The following is a 15,005-nucleotide window of genomic DNA, read 5'->3' as shown; positions in this document are numbered from 1 at the left end:
AAAGAGAGAAAAGAAAAGATGCCCCCATCTTTAGGGGCTATGGCCTGAGGCTTCTCCCTCTTCTTGCCCCTTCTCTCTTTCTCTCTCACACACCTTCACTTTCCTTCCACTTGTTTCTTTTTTATCCACTCGGGCACCCCTTCCATTACATATGGAACTTGTCAATAAATTGCCTCAGAAACACACCTGCATCCAATGATTTCCAAATAACCGCAGAAGGCGCACCGAAAAGCAGCCTGGGTGGGGGGATGGAGTCCAAGACCCAAGTCGCGCCAACTCTCCCACGGCATTCTGTTTCCCCCTGATTGAAATACCTCAATTGTCTATGTCATTGATCATATCCATGAAGATGGAAATGGAACTGGGCAGATGAATCTCATGAGCCAGGGGAAGGGGTTCACGTACTCCCGAGATGACTCTCTCAGGGACACCCAACGGAGTACACTTCGCCCACACGGAGCAGGCTCCACTTCCAGCACGATCGGCGGTGCCTATCAATGACCATGGCCAATGACTACTGCGCGGACTTAATCAGCTTATCTCTTTTTTTTGTCTCCTTATCTTGATGCCCCGACTTTTTTTAAGTGGGCCGTGGGGCCAAAATCCCGCGATATTTGAGATGGTGACGCTGTGAGAGGCCCATGACGTTGTCTTCCAGTCGATCTGAGGAATAGGGTCTCGCGTGCCTTTGTTACCGGATCCGCCCCCAGTGTTCCACTTCGAGGGGGATTGACCTGCGCATCGGCCTTTTCTGCGAGCAAGAACAAAAAAGACAGGCAACGGCACACAGCGAGAGACAAAGAGGATCCCTGTCGCCAGAAAGACCGGAGCTGGCATCCGCTAGTCACGCGGCGACGTAAGACTCGATTCTTATTGACGGCTGAAAGAGACACAGAAGATTAGCCGGATATAATCCGCGCGCCCCCGCGATCCGCGGAGGATTTTCCCTCCCAAAAAAGCACTGAGAAACGTTGTGACGGCGACCTCGGTGTTACACTACTGATACCAGATCGGGTAATCTAGGGATCTCGTTCTCTGAGCCTCTCGGTGAGCCCATCTCGAATGTTGTATCATCTTTTCCTCAATTTTTCAACTATATCCATGAGAACCCCCATATTCCAGTAATTTTCGCAACCATTCACCGGTACCTGGATATATCTCGGACAGCTCCGATTTCTGGGTAGAGACCCCATAGAATGTTCCTTATCTATTCTCTCGGGATCCATCCGTCGGGGCACTGGACTATCATTCCCTCCCCACTCTGCATCTGCTAGTCCTTGCATACAAAAAAAATAAGCCCAGGATTTCGGTGCTAGGTGTTAGTTGAAAAGCAATGCAATGCGATCTACGCGCCAATCAAACTGTGCGTATTTCTTTTCTCCACGCCCCCTATTCTGTACTTGGATTCAAATATATTAGATTAGAGGAGAATAGCTCAAATGGATATGGTCTCACGACAGCTGGGAAATACTCCACCAACGAACAGTCTCCACTCGGCATGATCGTTGGACCTGCATCGGGCACTACTGAAGCATAGCTTCGGAGAACCAAACAAATCAAGATACCATTCATGACACAAAAGTACCTAGGGGGAAATAGTCTAGACACCGTTTTCGACTCTCGAAACCGGGCAAAGCACATTAGTGGCGATTCCCGCTCGGTCCCTGTAACCAGTCGGCCCGATGCTCTCACGGCTTCCGTCCTTCTCATTCGGCCATAGCAAGCAGGAATCGCACCGTCCAAGAAACCCCGGGCCGTGCGGAAGAAGAACAAGACGCTAGGTATGCATCGAATTTACGTGGCCTCTTCTAGATCAAACCTTGCTAATTTGAGGGAACAAAAGAAAAAGAAAAGAAAAGAATGGCATTCTGAGCAATCTCGATCGTACGGGAGTGGCGCTGGAGGGAGAATCGCGGGAGTCGAGAGAAGCGCCGTAAATCGGTCACACTGCCGTACTGGTAATACACATACACTGTCGAGTCTTTTGCCTTGGACGTCTCGTTCTCTCTCTCTCTCTCTCTCTCTCTCTCTCAAATGATTCGCATTGTTTTCTCTTGGACCTCGTAGACTCGTTCTTTTCTTTCTCTTCGATTTGATCTGATTCGGCTAAATTTGATTTGATTTCTGCTTTTTGCTGTGGTTGAATTGCTTTGCGTTTCGTGGGTGACATCCCCCTCCGCTTCCGTCTTTCCCACACATTTCTCTCCTCTCTCTCTTTCTCTTCCTCGCTCTCTCGATCCTCTCTCGATCATCTTCCATCGCCTTTCCATCTCCATTTTGCGGTTTTCTATCTCAATTTCACCTTCTCGGGGCATGAGCGTCTGGAGGGTCTAGCCCCCCCCTCCACGACTCACACAGCAAACTCCCAGAGGGTGAGACTCGGATCGTGAGTCCCCTCTTTTTTTTCCATACCATCCTTTCGTTACACTTTCAAGGCTAACTGGGCCTTCTTTTTTTCATGGGCTGACAGACCCTGGTCGTTGGCTGCAGCATCCTGCCAATCGCTTCACTTGGCTCCCTCTCCATCCTTCAAATATTAACAAGGGTCTCGTTTGGGGCGGGTACGGGTGAATCTCAATTCAATCCACGTGCCATCAAACCCCTCCACTTTTCTCTGATCTTTACATCCCTTCCTTCCCCCTCCATTCACCCTTCTCCATCGGAGACCATGGAGGGGATGAATCATGGAGGACATGGAGGAGCTCGCGCACCTCCATCCATGGCTTTCGGCTTCGACCCCGACTCCCATGTGATGTCCGATGACTTCTCCTTTGACTCCCCGTTCACTCCGTCCAACTCATCCAACGTCCCCGACGGTGTGCTCCAGGACTCGGTCTTTCCTGAGTGGAAGAATGGTGCCTTGCGGGGCGAGAGCCCCGATGAGATGCAGCGCAAGGATCCGCTGGCTGCGCAGATCTGGAGACTTTACACCAGAACAAAGGCCCAGTTGCCCAACCAGGAGCGCATGGAGAACCTAACCTGGCGCATGATGGCTATGAGTTTGAAACGCAAGGAACGAGAGGAACAGGCTCGGTAGGCACCGACCCTCAAGGAGGCGATTGGGAACAGGAGGGGACTGACTGTTATACAGTGCTGCACGATTGAGTCCGAACCCAAGTGGGTTCGCGCAGATGCACCTCTCCGATCATGGTTCGTCCACTACATCGAACCCGTCGAACACCATGAACCTGGATGCGACTCCCGACGCGATGAACTTGGATGACTTCATCGTTCCCTTTGATTCTCCTGCGGATCACCATTCCCACCCATCCCCCGAGCGACACTTCACAGCAACTCCGACGGCCTCAATCCCCATCAAAATGCGCAAGGACCACCCGACTTTTGACTCGGCCGCGGCATCGTTCCCCTCATCCGCCCCAGGATCAGCGCAAGAACAGCGAATTTGGGTATGTGCCGCGCCGGGTCCGCAAGACTAGCATCGACGAGCGTCAATTCTTTGCTGGCCTCGCCGTGCCAACTCGCAAGCGACCTGCCGAGGCGTCCCCCCAGGTTCCACCCGTGTCGAACGCCATGTTGGCGCAGCATTCCGAAATTTCAGCGGCGCTGCCTGATTACTCATTGGACCATCCGCCGACCGCCTATGCGATGTCAGGCAATGGCACGCTGGGTGGCCCGCGCCGACACCAGCACCCCCACTCGGCTTCTGGTCTTCCGTTTAGCCTGGACACCTACGGAATGGGCGACGAGTCTGCTATTCACTCGGCCGGGCCCTACCAGCAGCATTTTACCTTCTCACCCTCGGATTCCCCTATGACTACGGGCAACCCTTTCTCGGGCTTGTACGCTCAGACGCCTCTGGCCTCGTCGCTCAACTCCACCGAGTTTTTCTCGCCCCCGCCCTCGGGGTACCAGTCGGCTGTGTCGACACCACAGCCGATTTACGAAGGGGAGCAGTCGATGTTCTTCTCAGATGCCCCGTCGGCCGAGTCCCAGACCCAGCGGCGTATTCCAAACTACATCCAGCAACGGTCGTCGAACTTGTCTGCATCACTGCAGCCCCGCTATATGTTCAACACGAGCAATGGTGAGTCTCATTCGCCCAATGCGGTTACGGGCCCGCCTTCCACGGCGCACTCGGCCGGATTTTCGGTCCCACCGCCGCAGCACATCGACCCGACGCAAGTACTTGGCCCGGGTGAGTTTTCTACAACGGCACCGGCCAGCAGCATGTTCACGTTTGGGGGAGACTCGGATAACGAGGACGACGATGCCGCGTTTACTGAGCGCGGGGGTATTGCGATGCCAAATGACTTTTCTTCGATGGATGAATCAGGTGGTGACATGCATGCCGGCCTGCAGTGGGAGGGAGGATTCCCCGGGTCAGTCCAGTCACTGCCAGGCTTCGGTGCTCAGCACCGGAAGCATATCACGATTGGATCGGCGGACATGATGGACGGCCCGCCAGAGTGGCATCATAACAACAGTTTGGGTCGTGGGCACGGCTCCGCTGCCTCGGTCAGTGAGGTACGCAACCGGGAGCAGGATCCCCGTCAACAGAAAATTGCTCGCATCACGTCAACTCCCAACGCGACACAACTGCTCCGCCAGAGTCTGAACGGTCCCAGCAGCGGTCCCCCGACGAGCCACCCCTCTCCCAACACGCCGCCCGAGTCTGGTCTGAGCAGTGCCGTGCCGTCCCGGCCCGCCAGCCCTGGTGGGTCCAAGAACGGCGACCCGAATGCGGGTCCCACTACGTGCACCAACTGCTTCACCCAGACCACTCCCCTGTGGCGACGCAACCCCGAGGGCCAACCGCTGTGCAACGCCTGCGGGCTTTTCTTAAAGCTTCACGGTGTTGTGCGGCCCTTGTCCCTCAAGACCGACGTCATCAAAAAGCGCAACCGCAGCAGTGCCAACAGCCTGGCTGTCGGCAGTTCTCGATCGTCCAAGAAGTCCTCCCGCAAGAACTCTGCCCCGCAGCCCCCCTCGGCCGCGTCCCTGGCGCGCGCCAGCGCCAACGCGTCCGAGTCTCCACCCGCGATGTCTGGATCGAGCCTGGTCGGGAAATCAGGTGTGGTGCCGATTGCCGCCGCTCCACCCAAGGCGGGCCCCGTGGCCGGGGTCAGTCACGCCCGTAGCGGGGTGCAGGTGGCCCCGAAGCGCCAGCGCCGAATCGAAAAGGCGCCGATCGGGTCCGATCCGGACACCGACGACAGTCCCAAGGCGAGTGCACCAGCTGGCCGATCCAAGGTGGTGCCTCTGGCACCCGCCATGCCCCCGGCCGCTGCCAACCCGGCCAACCACAGTATTGCTGGTGGACAAGGTGCGAGCCAGGAATGGGAGTGGCTGACGATGAGTCTGTAAATCATCTCCGGCGCGCCTCCGGTCTGGTTTTCGTCCTTGCAATGTGACTTAGGGCTGGCCACCACTCTATAATTTCATGTATACACGACTAATGCCTTCGTCGGTGGTCGCGCATGGTTTCCCTTGTCTTGTTATGTGCCTTTTCTTTTTCTTCATCTGGTCCTTTTTTTTATCTGTTACGTGTGCTTGATGACTTGATTTGATTTGATTGATACAATCGCGTCTGCCTGGTCCCTGATGCTGCTGTGGGTTTTGTTTCTTTTTGTTTTGTGTCTTGTTGTTACAGCTCGGGGCCGGGCAGAAGTGCGCATCTCTCTGCTTTTTATCTATGTCTTTTGTTTTCTTTTTCTCTTGAACTTCGCTGCTGAGCAGGCTTCTCTATTCTTGCGTGACTTCTTTAGACTCGAATTAACTACGATTTTTATGAACTCTGTTCCTGTTGACATCACCCTGAGAGAATCCCAGTGACATCACCTTCATGCTCGTCTCCGGATATTCGCTGGCGATGGCGGCACGTCATGTCGACGAAGCAAGGATTGTCCCTTCTTCTTCTCCCAACTTTCTTTCTTTCTCTTCTTGTAGCATCGCCCGTGGTGTTCCATTACACTTGTACCAACGAGTTCTCCGAGCCATCGATCTACTTTGAATCCCAGCATGTCCGGCATGGCAGTATGATTGCCCCTAGCCTTGGGTCATTCGGGAAATGCTAATCATCTTGTTCAGGGTGACACCGCAAGCACTGACGGTAAGTATCGATCTGGTATCATTCTCGGGTCCTGCTCACACTTCAACCAGAAGCGTCCAGCCCCATCGACACCAATGTGAGCAACCCGGACACTCTAGCCGGCCGTGGGCGGGAGTCCGCCAGCAACACCCGCGAGAAGATTGCCAATCGTTTCCAGCTGGGTACGTATCCTAGCAGTTATGGTGCCATTACCATGAACATGGACCCAGGGATGTTCTATCCCACTTTTCACTAGCCCTGCTTGGTCGTTCCCTTCTGTTGCTTATGCTTTTCCTGGTACTTCTTCGAACTAAATCATGTCCCTTTTCGCTTTGTAGGTGACAACAAGGCCACCACGCGTCGTCTCTCGGATACCCCCGAAAGCATGCGGCGGCAGTTCCGGGAATTCAGCCCCAGGGAATCCGCGAAAGAGTCTGCGGAGAAGGGCAAGTCGATGTGGCAGTCGGCGCAGGAGACAGTGGCCAAGGCGCTGGGTGGGGGATCGCGTGGTAAGTTGTAGAGAGTCGGGAATTTTTTTTTTTTTCTTTTATATGTTGGAGCTTGCTGACATTGGATTGTAGGCAGCAGTTGAATCAACCTGAGTATCGTGTGTGATTTGGCGTTATATGATCAGATTTGACAGTCAGATCGAGTAGCTACACAGACCACCCAGGAAGCAAGCCTATTTCAACTCTTCGCATTGGCAGTTTGCTAGAATGTTAGGATTGTAGGATGCAAGGCGGTGCACGGACTGATACCTGGCTTTGGTCAGCCACCATTTTGCGCCGCAATCCTCCCTCGGTGTTGAACCTATCCCATTCGACACAGTGCATGTCGGTAGTTGTAGTCCCGTGCACTCAACAAACCTCGGGCATGTGCGGCGATCGACAAGGCCACAGAGACATGCCACGGGGTGTGCGAGTGGCCCCAAATATCAAGCCGCCCTGGGAATAGAGGCTCAGGTACTCGTCTCTAGTGCTATCTGTTAGCAACTTACTATAGCACACGGGAAAATCGACGACACCCACCTCCCACACGTAGCAGCCCGCCAGTAGCAGCGCCCCTTCCAACAGATAGTACGACACCCCAATATGCATGAGGTACGTACGACCCCAAAGATACCAAGCGTGTCCGATGGGTGCAAAAGCAGACAGACCGTTGGCGACGCAGCTGGCCAGGCGGAGTGTACGCCATTCGGTGGCCCGGAACCATGGCCTGAGAACCAGGCCGAAGGGGGCACTCAAGGCGAGAACCTAAACGGGAGCATGCCATTAGAATTTCTGTTCTTGATTCAGCCATCGACTGTCTCGCTTACCAGCGACCAATACTGCGACCTGAGGGCTGGGTCGCAGTAAAAACCAAAGTGCAAGCCACTCAGGAAGTTGCCCAGGATCAGCGCCAGAATCCCCCCGTAATCGAACTGCAGTCAGCGATGGGCGACCGAGGCCGAGTGGTTGAGCGCAGTATGATATAATGTCGAGATTACCAGGCACAGAATGGCCATGACTAGCTGCAGCACCACGATGGCTCCGTCGAAGCCACGGAGGTCGATCCGCACTGTCACGGCGCCCAGCGCCAACATCACCGCAAGCACCGGGTGCGAGTAAATATTGGCCGTCTCATTGGGCCAGTACGTCCAGCTGGCAAGACAGTGTGTCCATGACCGGCTTTCTGGTCGATATCTCGTCAAAATAAACTGGTTGGTGTCGGCCCAGGCAGGCACTCCGGTACGCAACAGCAGGCGCATTCCACTCGGCAGGATTCTTGCGACTCTGCCAGACAGCCCTAGCCAGTCTGAGAGAAGAGCAGAGAAGACCGAGGTCGATGATCACGAAGAATACGATTAGAATACGATGGATGGTGGAATACCGGCCGGGCTCGAAGGAGCATGGAGACTCGCTGATCCCGCCGATCGCTTTCTCTCGTCGGCCTCAACATTGGCACCTTCGTTTTTCAGTTCCTGGCATTCGGCGATCGACTCTCACCGGCCAATATGCCTTAGGTGATGTCCACCGCTGCTATGGGTTATACCGCGGAATTCACATGAACCAGAGGGATCATAACATAGGAACGCGGGCGACATTGCGACTATATAAACATTGGACATGGCCCTTGGGTGGGGGGCACTGAACAACCTAACACCCAAGGGTTTAGCACGATGAAACTTGCTTGGCTTCTGGTATTACTGCCCACAGCTTTGGGTCGCATCGTAAGCCGTGACTCGGCTTCGAGCACCTGCAAACATCTAGAGGCGACATACCCTGACCTGACCTTCTTTCCTCTGTCGCCAGGGTATATTAAGGCCAACACTGGTATGTCCTCTTCTCAGATTGCATATCTATTTGCTTCCCCAAGAAGGCCAATGCTTTGACAATCCAAGATTTCTACACATCAAGTGCTTGGCTCGGTCCTGCCTGTGTTTTCCAGCCCACCGATAGCCGACATTTGGCGGATGCGGTGCTGCTGCTGAAGAATACCAGCACGCCCTTTGCTATCCGCGGCGGAGGACACATGCCAATTGCCAATGCGGCCAATATCAACTCGTCTGGAGTGCTGCTGTCCAGCTTTGGTCTGTCGCAGCTGAAGGTCTCCGACGACCACTCCACGGTGCATGTGGGCCCCGGTAATCGCTGGGCGGATGTGTACAAGTACCTTGAGCCGTACGGCCTGAGCGTGGTCGGCGGTCGTCTTGGTGTCGTGGGAGTCCCGGGGTATATTCTGGGTGGAGGTGTGGCCTTCTTCAGTAATGAGTATGGGTGGGCATCGGCCAATGTCGTCAGATTTACGGTATGTGTTTCCTTTCTATCTCTTATAGATCCATGCTTATGGTACCACAGGGTGTCTTGGCCGATGGCCGGGTGGTGACAGCAAAACCAAACAACGAGCATGCCGACCTCTTCTGGGCACTACGTGGCGGCGGCAACTCATTCGCACTGGCCACGGACTTCGAGCTCAAGACGCTGCGCGTGCCAAAGGTCACTGTCGGTATGGCCAATTACGGCTTCGGTGTCGGTGAACAGTTCATTCGCAGCGTGCACGACTTTGCCACGGCCGGGACCAAGGACCCCAAGGCAGCGGTCATCCCGATGGCCGAATATCTGCCGGAGACGGGCACCGTCAGCTACAGCGCGATTCTGTTTTACAATGGCAACAATGCAACCCCGGCAGCGCTGCAGAGTTTCCAAAAGCCGACACTCACCCCGCTGACCAACACCTTCCGCTACCGATCCATGAACCAGTGGTCGCAGGAACTGGACGGGGCAGTAGGCCTGCTAAAGGGCTCACGGCAGCGCTTCTATGTGTTGAACATTCACGCCTCACGGAAAGAGACGATCGCCACGGTGCACGACACCTTCGTCGAGGTCGCCAAGACCAGTCTACCAATTGGAGTGGTGGTTGCGGCGATGGCCTTCCCCCAGGTGGCAGAGCAGTACATCCATGCGTCAACTGTCAATGGCGGCGACCCGCAGGACCTCGATCCGGATGGGGCCCCGTACATCTGGGTGGAAGAGAGCATCACCGCGCTGGCGGCGGTTCGCGACGAGGACATCGATGCCTTCTACACCAAGGTCAACGGCGAGATCCGTCAGAAGTTGCTTGCTGATGGCGTTAAATTGCCTGAATACACTTATCTCAATGATGCCAACCCGGCACAAGACTCGTTCGGCACGTTTCCTCCGGACAACTTGGCGCGGCTGCGCAAGATTCGCGCGCGGTATGATCCTGACCGGGTGTTTACGGATCTGATGCCGGGAGGATGGAAAGTGAGTTGAATAAGGGGAATAAAAGGCTCGAGATGGGATAGAGCCTGGGTTGGGGTTCTCTCTTCATTGGGTCATTTCGCAAACTGCTGCTCTAGTGGAAGAATTTCGCTTTTATACCCTTTCTTATATCTCTTTTCTCCCCTTGTTACCTAGGTATGGTCATCTATAAAGCCTTTATATAGAGCCCTGGAACCTGTCAACTAAATTAGGTAGTTCAATCCAAGGCATTGTTGAAGTTTGAGTTGTATACTTCGTCTGATGGTCGCCTTATATTCCAGGCAACAACGGATAAGGTCACGTGCGATAACAAACCAAAAAGAAAAATAACGAAGCATCGTCTTCCTCGACAAACACAGCCAACATGGGGTCCAGCGCCAAGCGCAAGAAGGAGAAGCAAAAGGACTTCCAAGTGGGCACACCCAACAATTTAGTGGAATTAACAGCCTCGCTAACTGCGCGCAGAAACCCAAACTCAGGGTTGGCAAGACCAAAGCCAAGCCGGACAACTTTACCGACACCAGCTTCCGATCCAAGGGTAGGTGGTTTTAAATTATATGACTCGGGCGAGGAGTTGGAGCTGAAGAAAATACAGCAATTACTCTCAACCAACAATCCCTCCATGTCGCGGCGCCATCATCAACCAGCCAATTCGCACACCACCTGTCGCTTCTCTCCGCCAAATCCGACAGCCAGCGGCGCGAGTCGCTGGCACACCTTACCACATCGATCGCATCGCGGCCTGTGAACTCACCCCTTCCGCAGCCGGTGGGCGTGATGCTCCCATCGCTACTCCCGCTGATCCTAGACGCCAACAACACGGTGCGCACGCAGCTCCTCAAGTTGCTTCGCGCGCTGCCGGAGCCCGAGATGGAGGACCAGGTGGCGCAGCTGCTACCATACGTACGCGCGGGTATGACACATCTCGCGGCGGACATCCGCATGTCGGCGGTGGAGGTTCTGTCGTGGATGGTGGAGACGGCCGGCGAGTCGGTGGTGACATGTGCCGGTGGGTGGATCAAGACGCTGAACTGCTTTTTGTCGGTGTTGGGTTGGCACACGGAGGAGTCAGCACGGTGGTCGTCGCACCGGGCTTCATTTGGTAAGTCTGGCAGCCAGGGCAGGCCCATGGTGAAGGTGCTGGCTGCGCTGGCGTTGTTTCTGGACGCGGGCGTTGGGCAGCCGGTCCTGTATGAGTCCGAGAACCTCTCCGATACGGAGGACGGTGCCGCGTCGTGGCCCTTCCCGCTCTGCCAGACCGCTCACCACATGGTTACCGAGTCTGCGGCCCCCTATGCCTACCTGAACCTCTTCGGGCAGCCTCGCGACGAGGAGGGCGAGATGTACGAAACCCGCGAGGACCGGTACCGCGTATTCGAGACGCGGTTTCTGCCAGCTGTCGAGCGCGGATTGAAGAGTGCGCGAGAAGAAGGCGGCGAGTTGGGTCGCGCGTCTTCGGGGGTGACCAAGGTGCTGAAAGAAGCCATCTCTTACGGACCGGGGCCGTGAGTCACTGGGGAACTTTTCCATCCCTTCCTCTTTTCAATTTAAATGATTGAATCAAATGTTGGAAGCCCTCAGGCCCACGCGCCATACTTGGGCTCTATCCCATTCGCGGGCCCTTTGCCGGGTCGCAGATGGCACCAAATGACACACAAAGAACTACCAGCACATCTCAATGGTGGTATCTTCATCCGATTGGATCTCCGCAATATGATCGGTCCGTCACCCGGTACTCACTAGCTTCGCAGCGACAGCTTGAAGACCACGTCTCCCAGCGATGAATCCCTCGCTGCGATGGGAATAGACACATTGACTTGGGGCTGGGCCACCACAAGACATCATACACAATATACCTACCACGGCCGCGCAATCGTTCAATTATACCAATGGTGCTCATGGCCTAAATTTTGCTACAATATATTCAGAATGGCCATTTTCAAGTGTTGTCCATCGTTCGCCGACCAGGGCCAATCTCTAGAATCGTATATGCCCTAGAAACACTATACAGCTTTCTCTACCGATGGCGACATGTCATCTGCAGACTTGGTCTGGGCGGGCTGTTCTGGCAATTTACCAGAATCCTCTGCTTCCACACCCTCCACCACGGCCGCTCTCTCGTAGATTTCGTCAGGCAGGACTACACGGTCGACACGCGCTTCATGCGCCGGAGCCCACCACGATAACGCGACGTACACGCCAGCGGTGGCCACAAAGCCTAGTAGCCAACCGAACTGGTACGGGTGAATACCGGCCCCAACCGAGATATTCGGGTTGACGGCGTTTATCAAGCCCGGGAGATTCGACGCCACACCGACGATAAATGCCAGCGCCGCGCGCCAGTTCACACCGGACACAGAAAAACCACACACGCTGAATGCATAGCGGTAGGTGGGGTTGGCAGGCTGATACAGGGCAAGTGTGTGATACCGACGGCGGTGGACGAACCAGAAATCAAACAACATAATGGCAGCGATGGGGCCCAGGAACACGGCGTAGGCGGACATGAAGGTAAGGAAATTGCCGGCTGAGGCGAGAATCTTCCAGGGGACGAGGCACCACGACAACACGGCGCACAGGAGCTGGCCGCGGCGGATATTTAGGAACTGGGGTGCCAGCGCGGTGAAGTCGTTGGCGGCGGAGATGGAATTGGCCGAGATGTTGACGCCCAGGGATGCCAGTGCGAAAGAAAACGCGCCAAAAAAGCGACAGGCACGGTTGGGCCAGAGACTGATCAACTCCATGGGGTCCCATGGGATCGATGCGAGGCGGTAGTGCGCCTGGCCAGCGGACGAGGCGGCGATACCGATGAAGGAGATAAAAGTGAACACGACGGGCAGCATTGGCACGTATAGAAGCTGCCAGCGGGGGTTAATGCGCGAGTAGCGCGAGAAGTCCGACTAAACCGGGGTGGTGTTAGCCTCCTGCATCAATGCCACTGTTCTTGTCTCAAGACCCACCTGGTTCACGCTAAGAGTGGCATAGTTCCCCAGCACCGAAGTCATATTGGCCAAGAACAGCCAGCTATACCGAGACCCCGAGACGGACGCAGTCTGTTGGTCGAAGATGCCGCCGCCGCCCTTCTCGGCAACAAAGGCCCATATCAGAATGGCGATCCAGGCAATTGGGACAAGCACGGACTTGACCACGAACAACCAGCGCAGCCGGTCCGGATGGAGACAGAGAAACGGTAGCTGCACGAGCCAGAAAATCAAAAAGCCGACCATGCCGTTAGTGGTGATACCCTCCGATGCAGGGATGCCGTTCTGAAGGGACAGAAAACTGGGCCAGATAGCGCCGAGCATGATGCGGACGGCGTTACCGCCGTTCACGTTCTGGATGGCGAACCAGAACACGGCGAGGACGACGCGCGAGACGATGGCAAGGTACGAGCCCCAGAACCCCCAACTGGCGCGTGCGATCACTGGGAACGGCACATGGTAGATGGCGCCGACAGCGCCGTTGCCGGCGATGACGAATGACATGATAAAGAAGGAGAGGGCCACGATGCCCAAGGCTTCGCGGTAGGTGAGGCCGACGGCGATGATGCTGCTGGCGAACTGCCAAGTGGCGGCATTGAAGGCATCGGAGATCCAGTATGCTGCGCGGTATGAGTTACAGTTCTCAGATAGGGTCCAGCGGGAGTCTGGGTTCTCGGGAAGTATGGGATACCGATCAGGCTGGCTACGCCCCATTTGCGCCGATTCTTGGGGATTGGGTCTAAATCGTGGTTTGTCCATCGGGCATTGCCATCGGCGAAAGAAGAGCGAGCCTGTGAGACCCGCAGCCGGGGTCTGGAGAAAGGCATGTCGGATAGGTGGAATGAGAGGGTGGATGTTGATACTGCGAAAAAGCACCGAGTCCACGAAAGATCATGGGGTGATATCACGTCGCATTCCCAGCATTTGCAGAATGTACATCTGGACACATGAGAAAAGAGAGAGAAAGAAAAAAAGAAGCAGGTGAACGGCAAAAGAGGGTTATCAAGCTGGTGTGATAAGCATCCCTGTCGCTGATAAGCAACGTCGAGACCCTCCCCCCCCGTGTTATCTTCACTGCTTCTCCCCCGGCAGCCGCACATCCTCCCATCCCCGTCCATCGCCCACCCCAACTTCACTCGCATGGCGCCCGATCCCCTTCCACTCGGTAACATTCATCCAGCCGATCAGCTGCACATCACCAAAGCCTCCAATCCAGTACGCCTGGGTCACCACCAGACTAGCCCAGAAACTGGAATGCGGAGACCCGAGCGCTCCGGGCAACCAGACCCTCGCGTCTGGGTGTGATGCCAGGAAGCACTTCTCCAGCGCGGTCGCTGCTGTCTCTGGAAGCGGGGAGGGAAGGGGTTCCAGGTACCCGAACAGCGTCACCCGGGGCAGGCCGGCGGCGCTCAGCGGCAGCCCGGGGTAGACGGGGGCAGCCTCGTGGAGGTGGTCCCACCAGTCCAGCTCGAGGCTGAGGTTTGATCCTGCGGCGATGTTCCTAAAAGTGGTGGCCACGCGGAGGGCGAGGATGGTCGGGTTGCCGCTGTCCCCAGGCGACACCTCGGAGGGCAGCACGCCATCGCAGTCGGCGACGTACTCCCGCAGACCGATGGAGAGCCCGGCTACAGAGGATGGGGCGTGTGTGGAGGGTGGGAGTGGGTCGGGGAATACAGTAGAAACAACCCCCGAGGGAGAGAGCGCCAGGAGGCGTCGTGCCATCAGGGTGGATGTGAACCAGGATGGGCGGCTGAGCGCATCTGCATTTTCTGGGGATGATTCCGAGTCTTGACTGGAGTGGTAGGGACCGAGCAAGGACTGAAGACTGTCGAGTGGAATAGCCGAGCCGGTAACCCCCAGCGGGCCAGGAAGCAGGGCGAGCAGCCCAGTGAGGATGGATAGGGTGTGCATGGTCGAGAGAGAACAAGAGAGAATTCTATGAAGGTAAATGTAGAAGAAAAAAAAAAAGGAAGGGAAGGGAAAACACCAAGGACGAAAGGGTCAAGACGAAGAAGCAAATCAGATGACGCACCCCGCCGTTATCTGATGGCGCTAGACTCGATCGAGTTGGTTAAATCTTCGATGCTGATCACTTTAAAACTACTTTATTCGCTATTGATTGTGGTATATTAGATATCAGATAGAAAGAAATATAGATATGCCTCATAGTTGTGCACTATCGAGATGCATCGAGATAAAGTGCTTAGTGTTGGA

General features: G+C 55.5%; 8 protein-coding genes across 8 annotated transcripts; 4 read left to right on the top strand and 4 right to left on the bottom strand.

The window, feature by feature from the left end:
• Positions 1-2,719: 2,719 nt before the first annotated feature.
• On the top strand, positions 2,720-5,325 carry NUU61_007510 (uncharacterized protein; the record flags this gene model as incomplete). Its single annotated transcript, XM_056658035.1, has 3 exons — positions 2,720-3,033; positions 3,092-3,356; positions 3,382-5,325. 3 exons carry the CDS (start codon positions 2,720-2,722, stop codon positions 5,323-5,325), a joined length of 2,523 nt encoding a protein of 840 aa, XP_056510835.1.
• Positions 5,326-5,979: 654 nt separating this feature from the next.
• On the top strand, positions 5,980-6,641 carry NUU61_007509 (uncharacterized protein; the record flags this gene model as incomplete). The annotated part of the gene is made up of 5 exons (XM_056658034.1): positions 5,980-5,994; positions 6,049-6,070; positions 6,121-6,231; positions 6,388-6,558; positions 6,631-6,641. The coding sequence occupies 5 exons, from the start codon at positions 5,980-5,982 to the stop codon at positions 6,639-6,641; spliced, it is 330 nt and encodes a 109-aa protein (XP_056510834.1).
• Positions 6,642-6,859: 218 nt separating this feature from the next.
• NUU61_007508 (uncharacterized protein) lies at positions 6,860-7,796 on the bottom strand (the record flags this gene model as incomplete). The annotated part of the gene is made up of 4 exons (XM_056658033.1): positions 6,860-7,021; positions 7,057-7,302; positions 7,365-7,469; positions 7,491-7,796. The coding sequence occupies 4 exons, from the start codon at positions 7,794-7,796 to the stop codon at positions 6,860-6,862; spliced, it is 819 nt and encodes a 272-aa protein (XP_056510833.1).
• Positions 7,797-8,207: 411 nt separating this feature from the next.
• Positions 8,208-9,822, top strand: NUU61_007507 (FAD-binding oxidoreductase; the record flags this gene model as incomplete). Its single annotated transcript, XM_056658032.1, has 3 exons — positions 8,208-8,361; positions 8,430-8,836; positions 8,887-9,822. 3 exons carry the CDS (start codon positions 8,208-8,210, stop codon positions 9,820-9,822), a joined length of 1,497 nt encoding a protein of 498 aa, XP_056510832.1.
• A 352-nt stretch (positions 9,823-10,174) lies between these two features.
• On the top strand, positions 10,175-11,319 carry NUU61_007506 (IPI1/TEX10 family protein; the record flags this gene model as incomplete). The annotated part of the gene is made up of 3 exons (XM_056658031.1): positions 10,175-10,222; positions 10,276-10,348; positions 10,391-11,319. 3 exons carry the CDS (start codon positions 10,175-10,177, stop codon positions 11,317-11,319), a joined length of 1,050 nt encoding a protein of 349 aa, XP_056510831.1.
• Positions 11,320-11,813: 494 nt separating this feature from the next.
• On the bottom strand, positions 11,814-12,653 carry NUU61_007505 (uncharacterized protein; the record flags this gene model as incomplete). Its single annotated transcript, XM_056658030.1, has 1 exon — positions 11,814-12,653. The coding sequence occupies one exon, from the start codon at positions 12,651-12,653 to the stop codon at positions 11,814-11,816; it is 840 nt and encodes a 279-aa protein (XP_056510830.1).
• Positions 12,654-12,710: 57 nt separating this feature from the next.
• Positions 12,711-13,550, bottom strand: NUU61_007504 (uncharacterized protein; the record flags this gene model as incomplete). The annotated part of the gene is made up of 1 exon (XM_056658029.1): positions 12,711-13,550. One exon carries the CDS (start codon positions 13,548-13,550, stop codon positions 12,711-12,713), a length of 840 nt encoding a protein of 279 aa, XP_056510829.1.
• A 312-nt stretch (positions 13,551-13,862) lies between these two features.
• Positions 13,863-14,702, bottom strand: NUU61_007503 (uncharacterized protein; the record flags this gene model as incomplete). The annotated part of the gene is made up of 1 exon (XM_056658028.1): positions 13,863-14,702. One exon carries the CDS (start codon positions 14,700-14,702, stop codon positions 13,863-13,865), a length of 840 nt encoding a protein of 279 aa, XP_056510828.1.
• Between the last annotated feature and the right edge of the window lie 303 nt (positions 14,703-15,005).

This window comes from Penicillium alfredii (genome assembly GCF_028826965.1).
Source record: "Penicillium alfredii strain IBT 34128 chromosome Unknown utg000009l_segment0_segment0, whole genome shotgun sequence".
Lineage (NCBI taxonomy): Eukaryota > Fungi > Ascomycota > Eurotiomycetes > Eurotiales > Aspergillaceae > Penicillium > Penicillium alfredii.
Note: the sequence above shows the minus strand (reverse complement) of the source record. Positions and strands in the feature narration are given on the sequence as shown.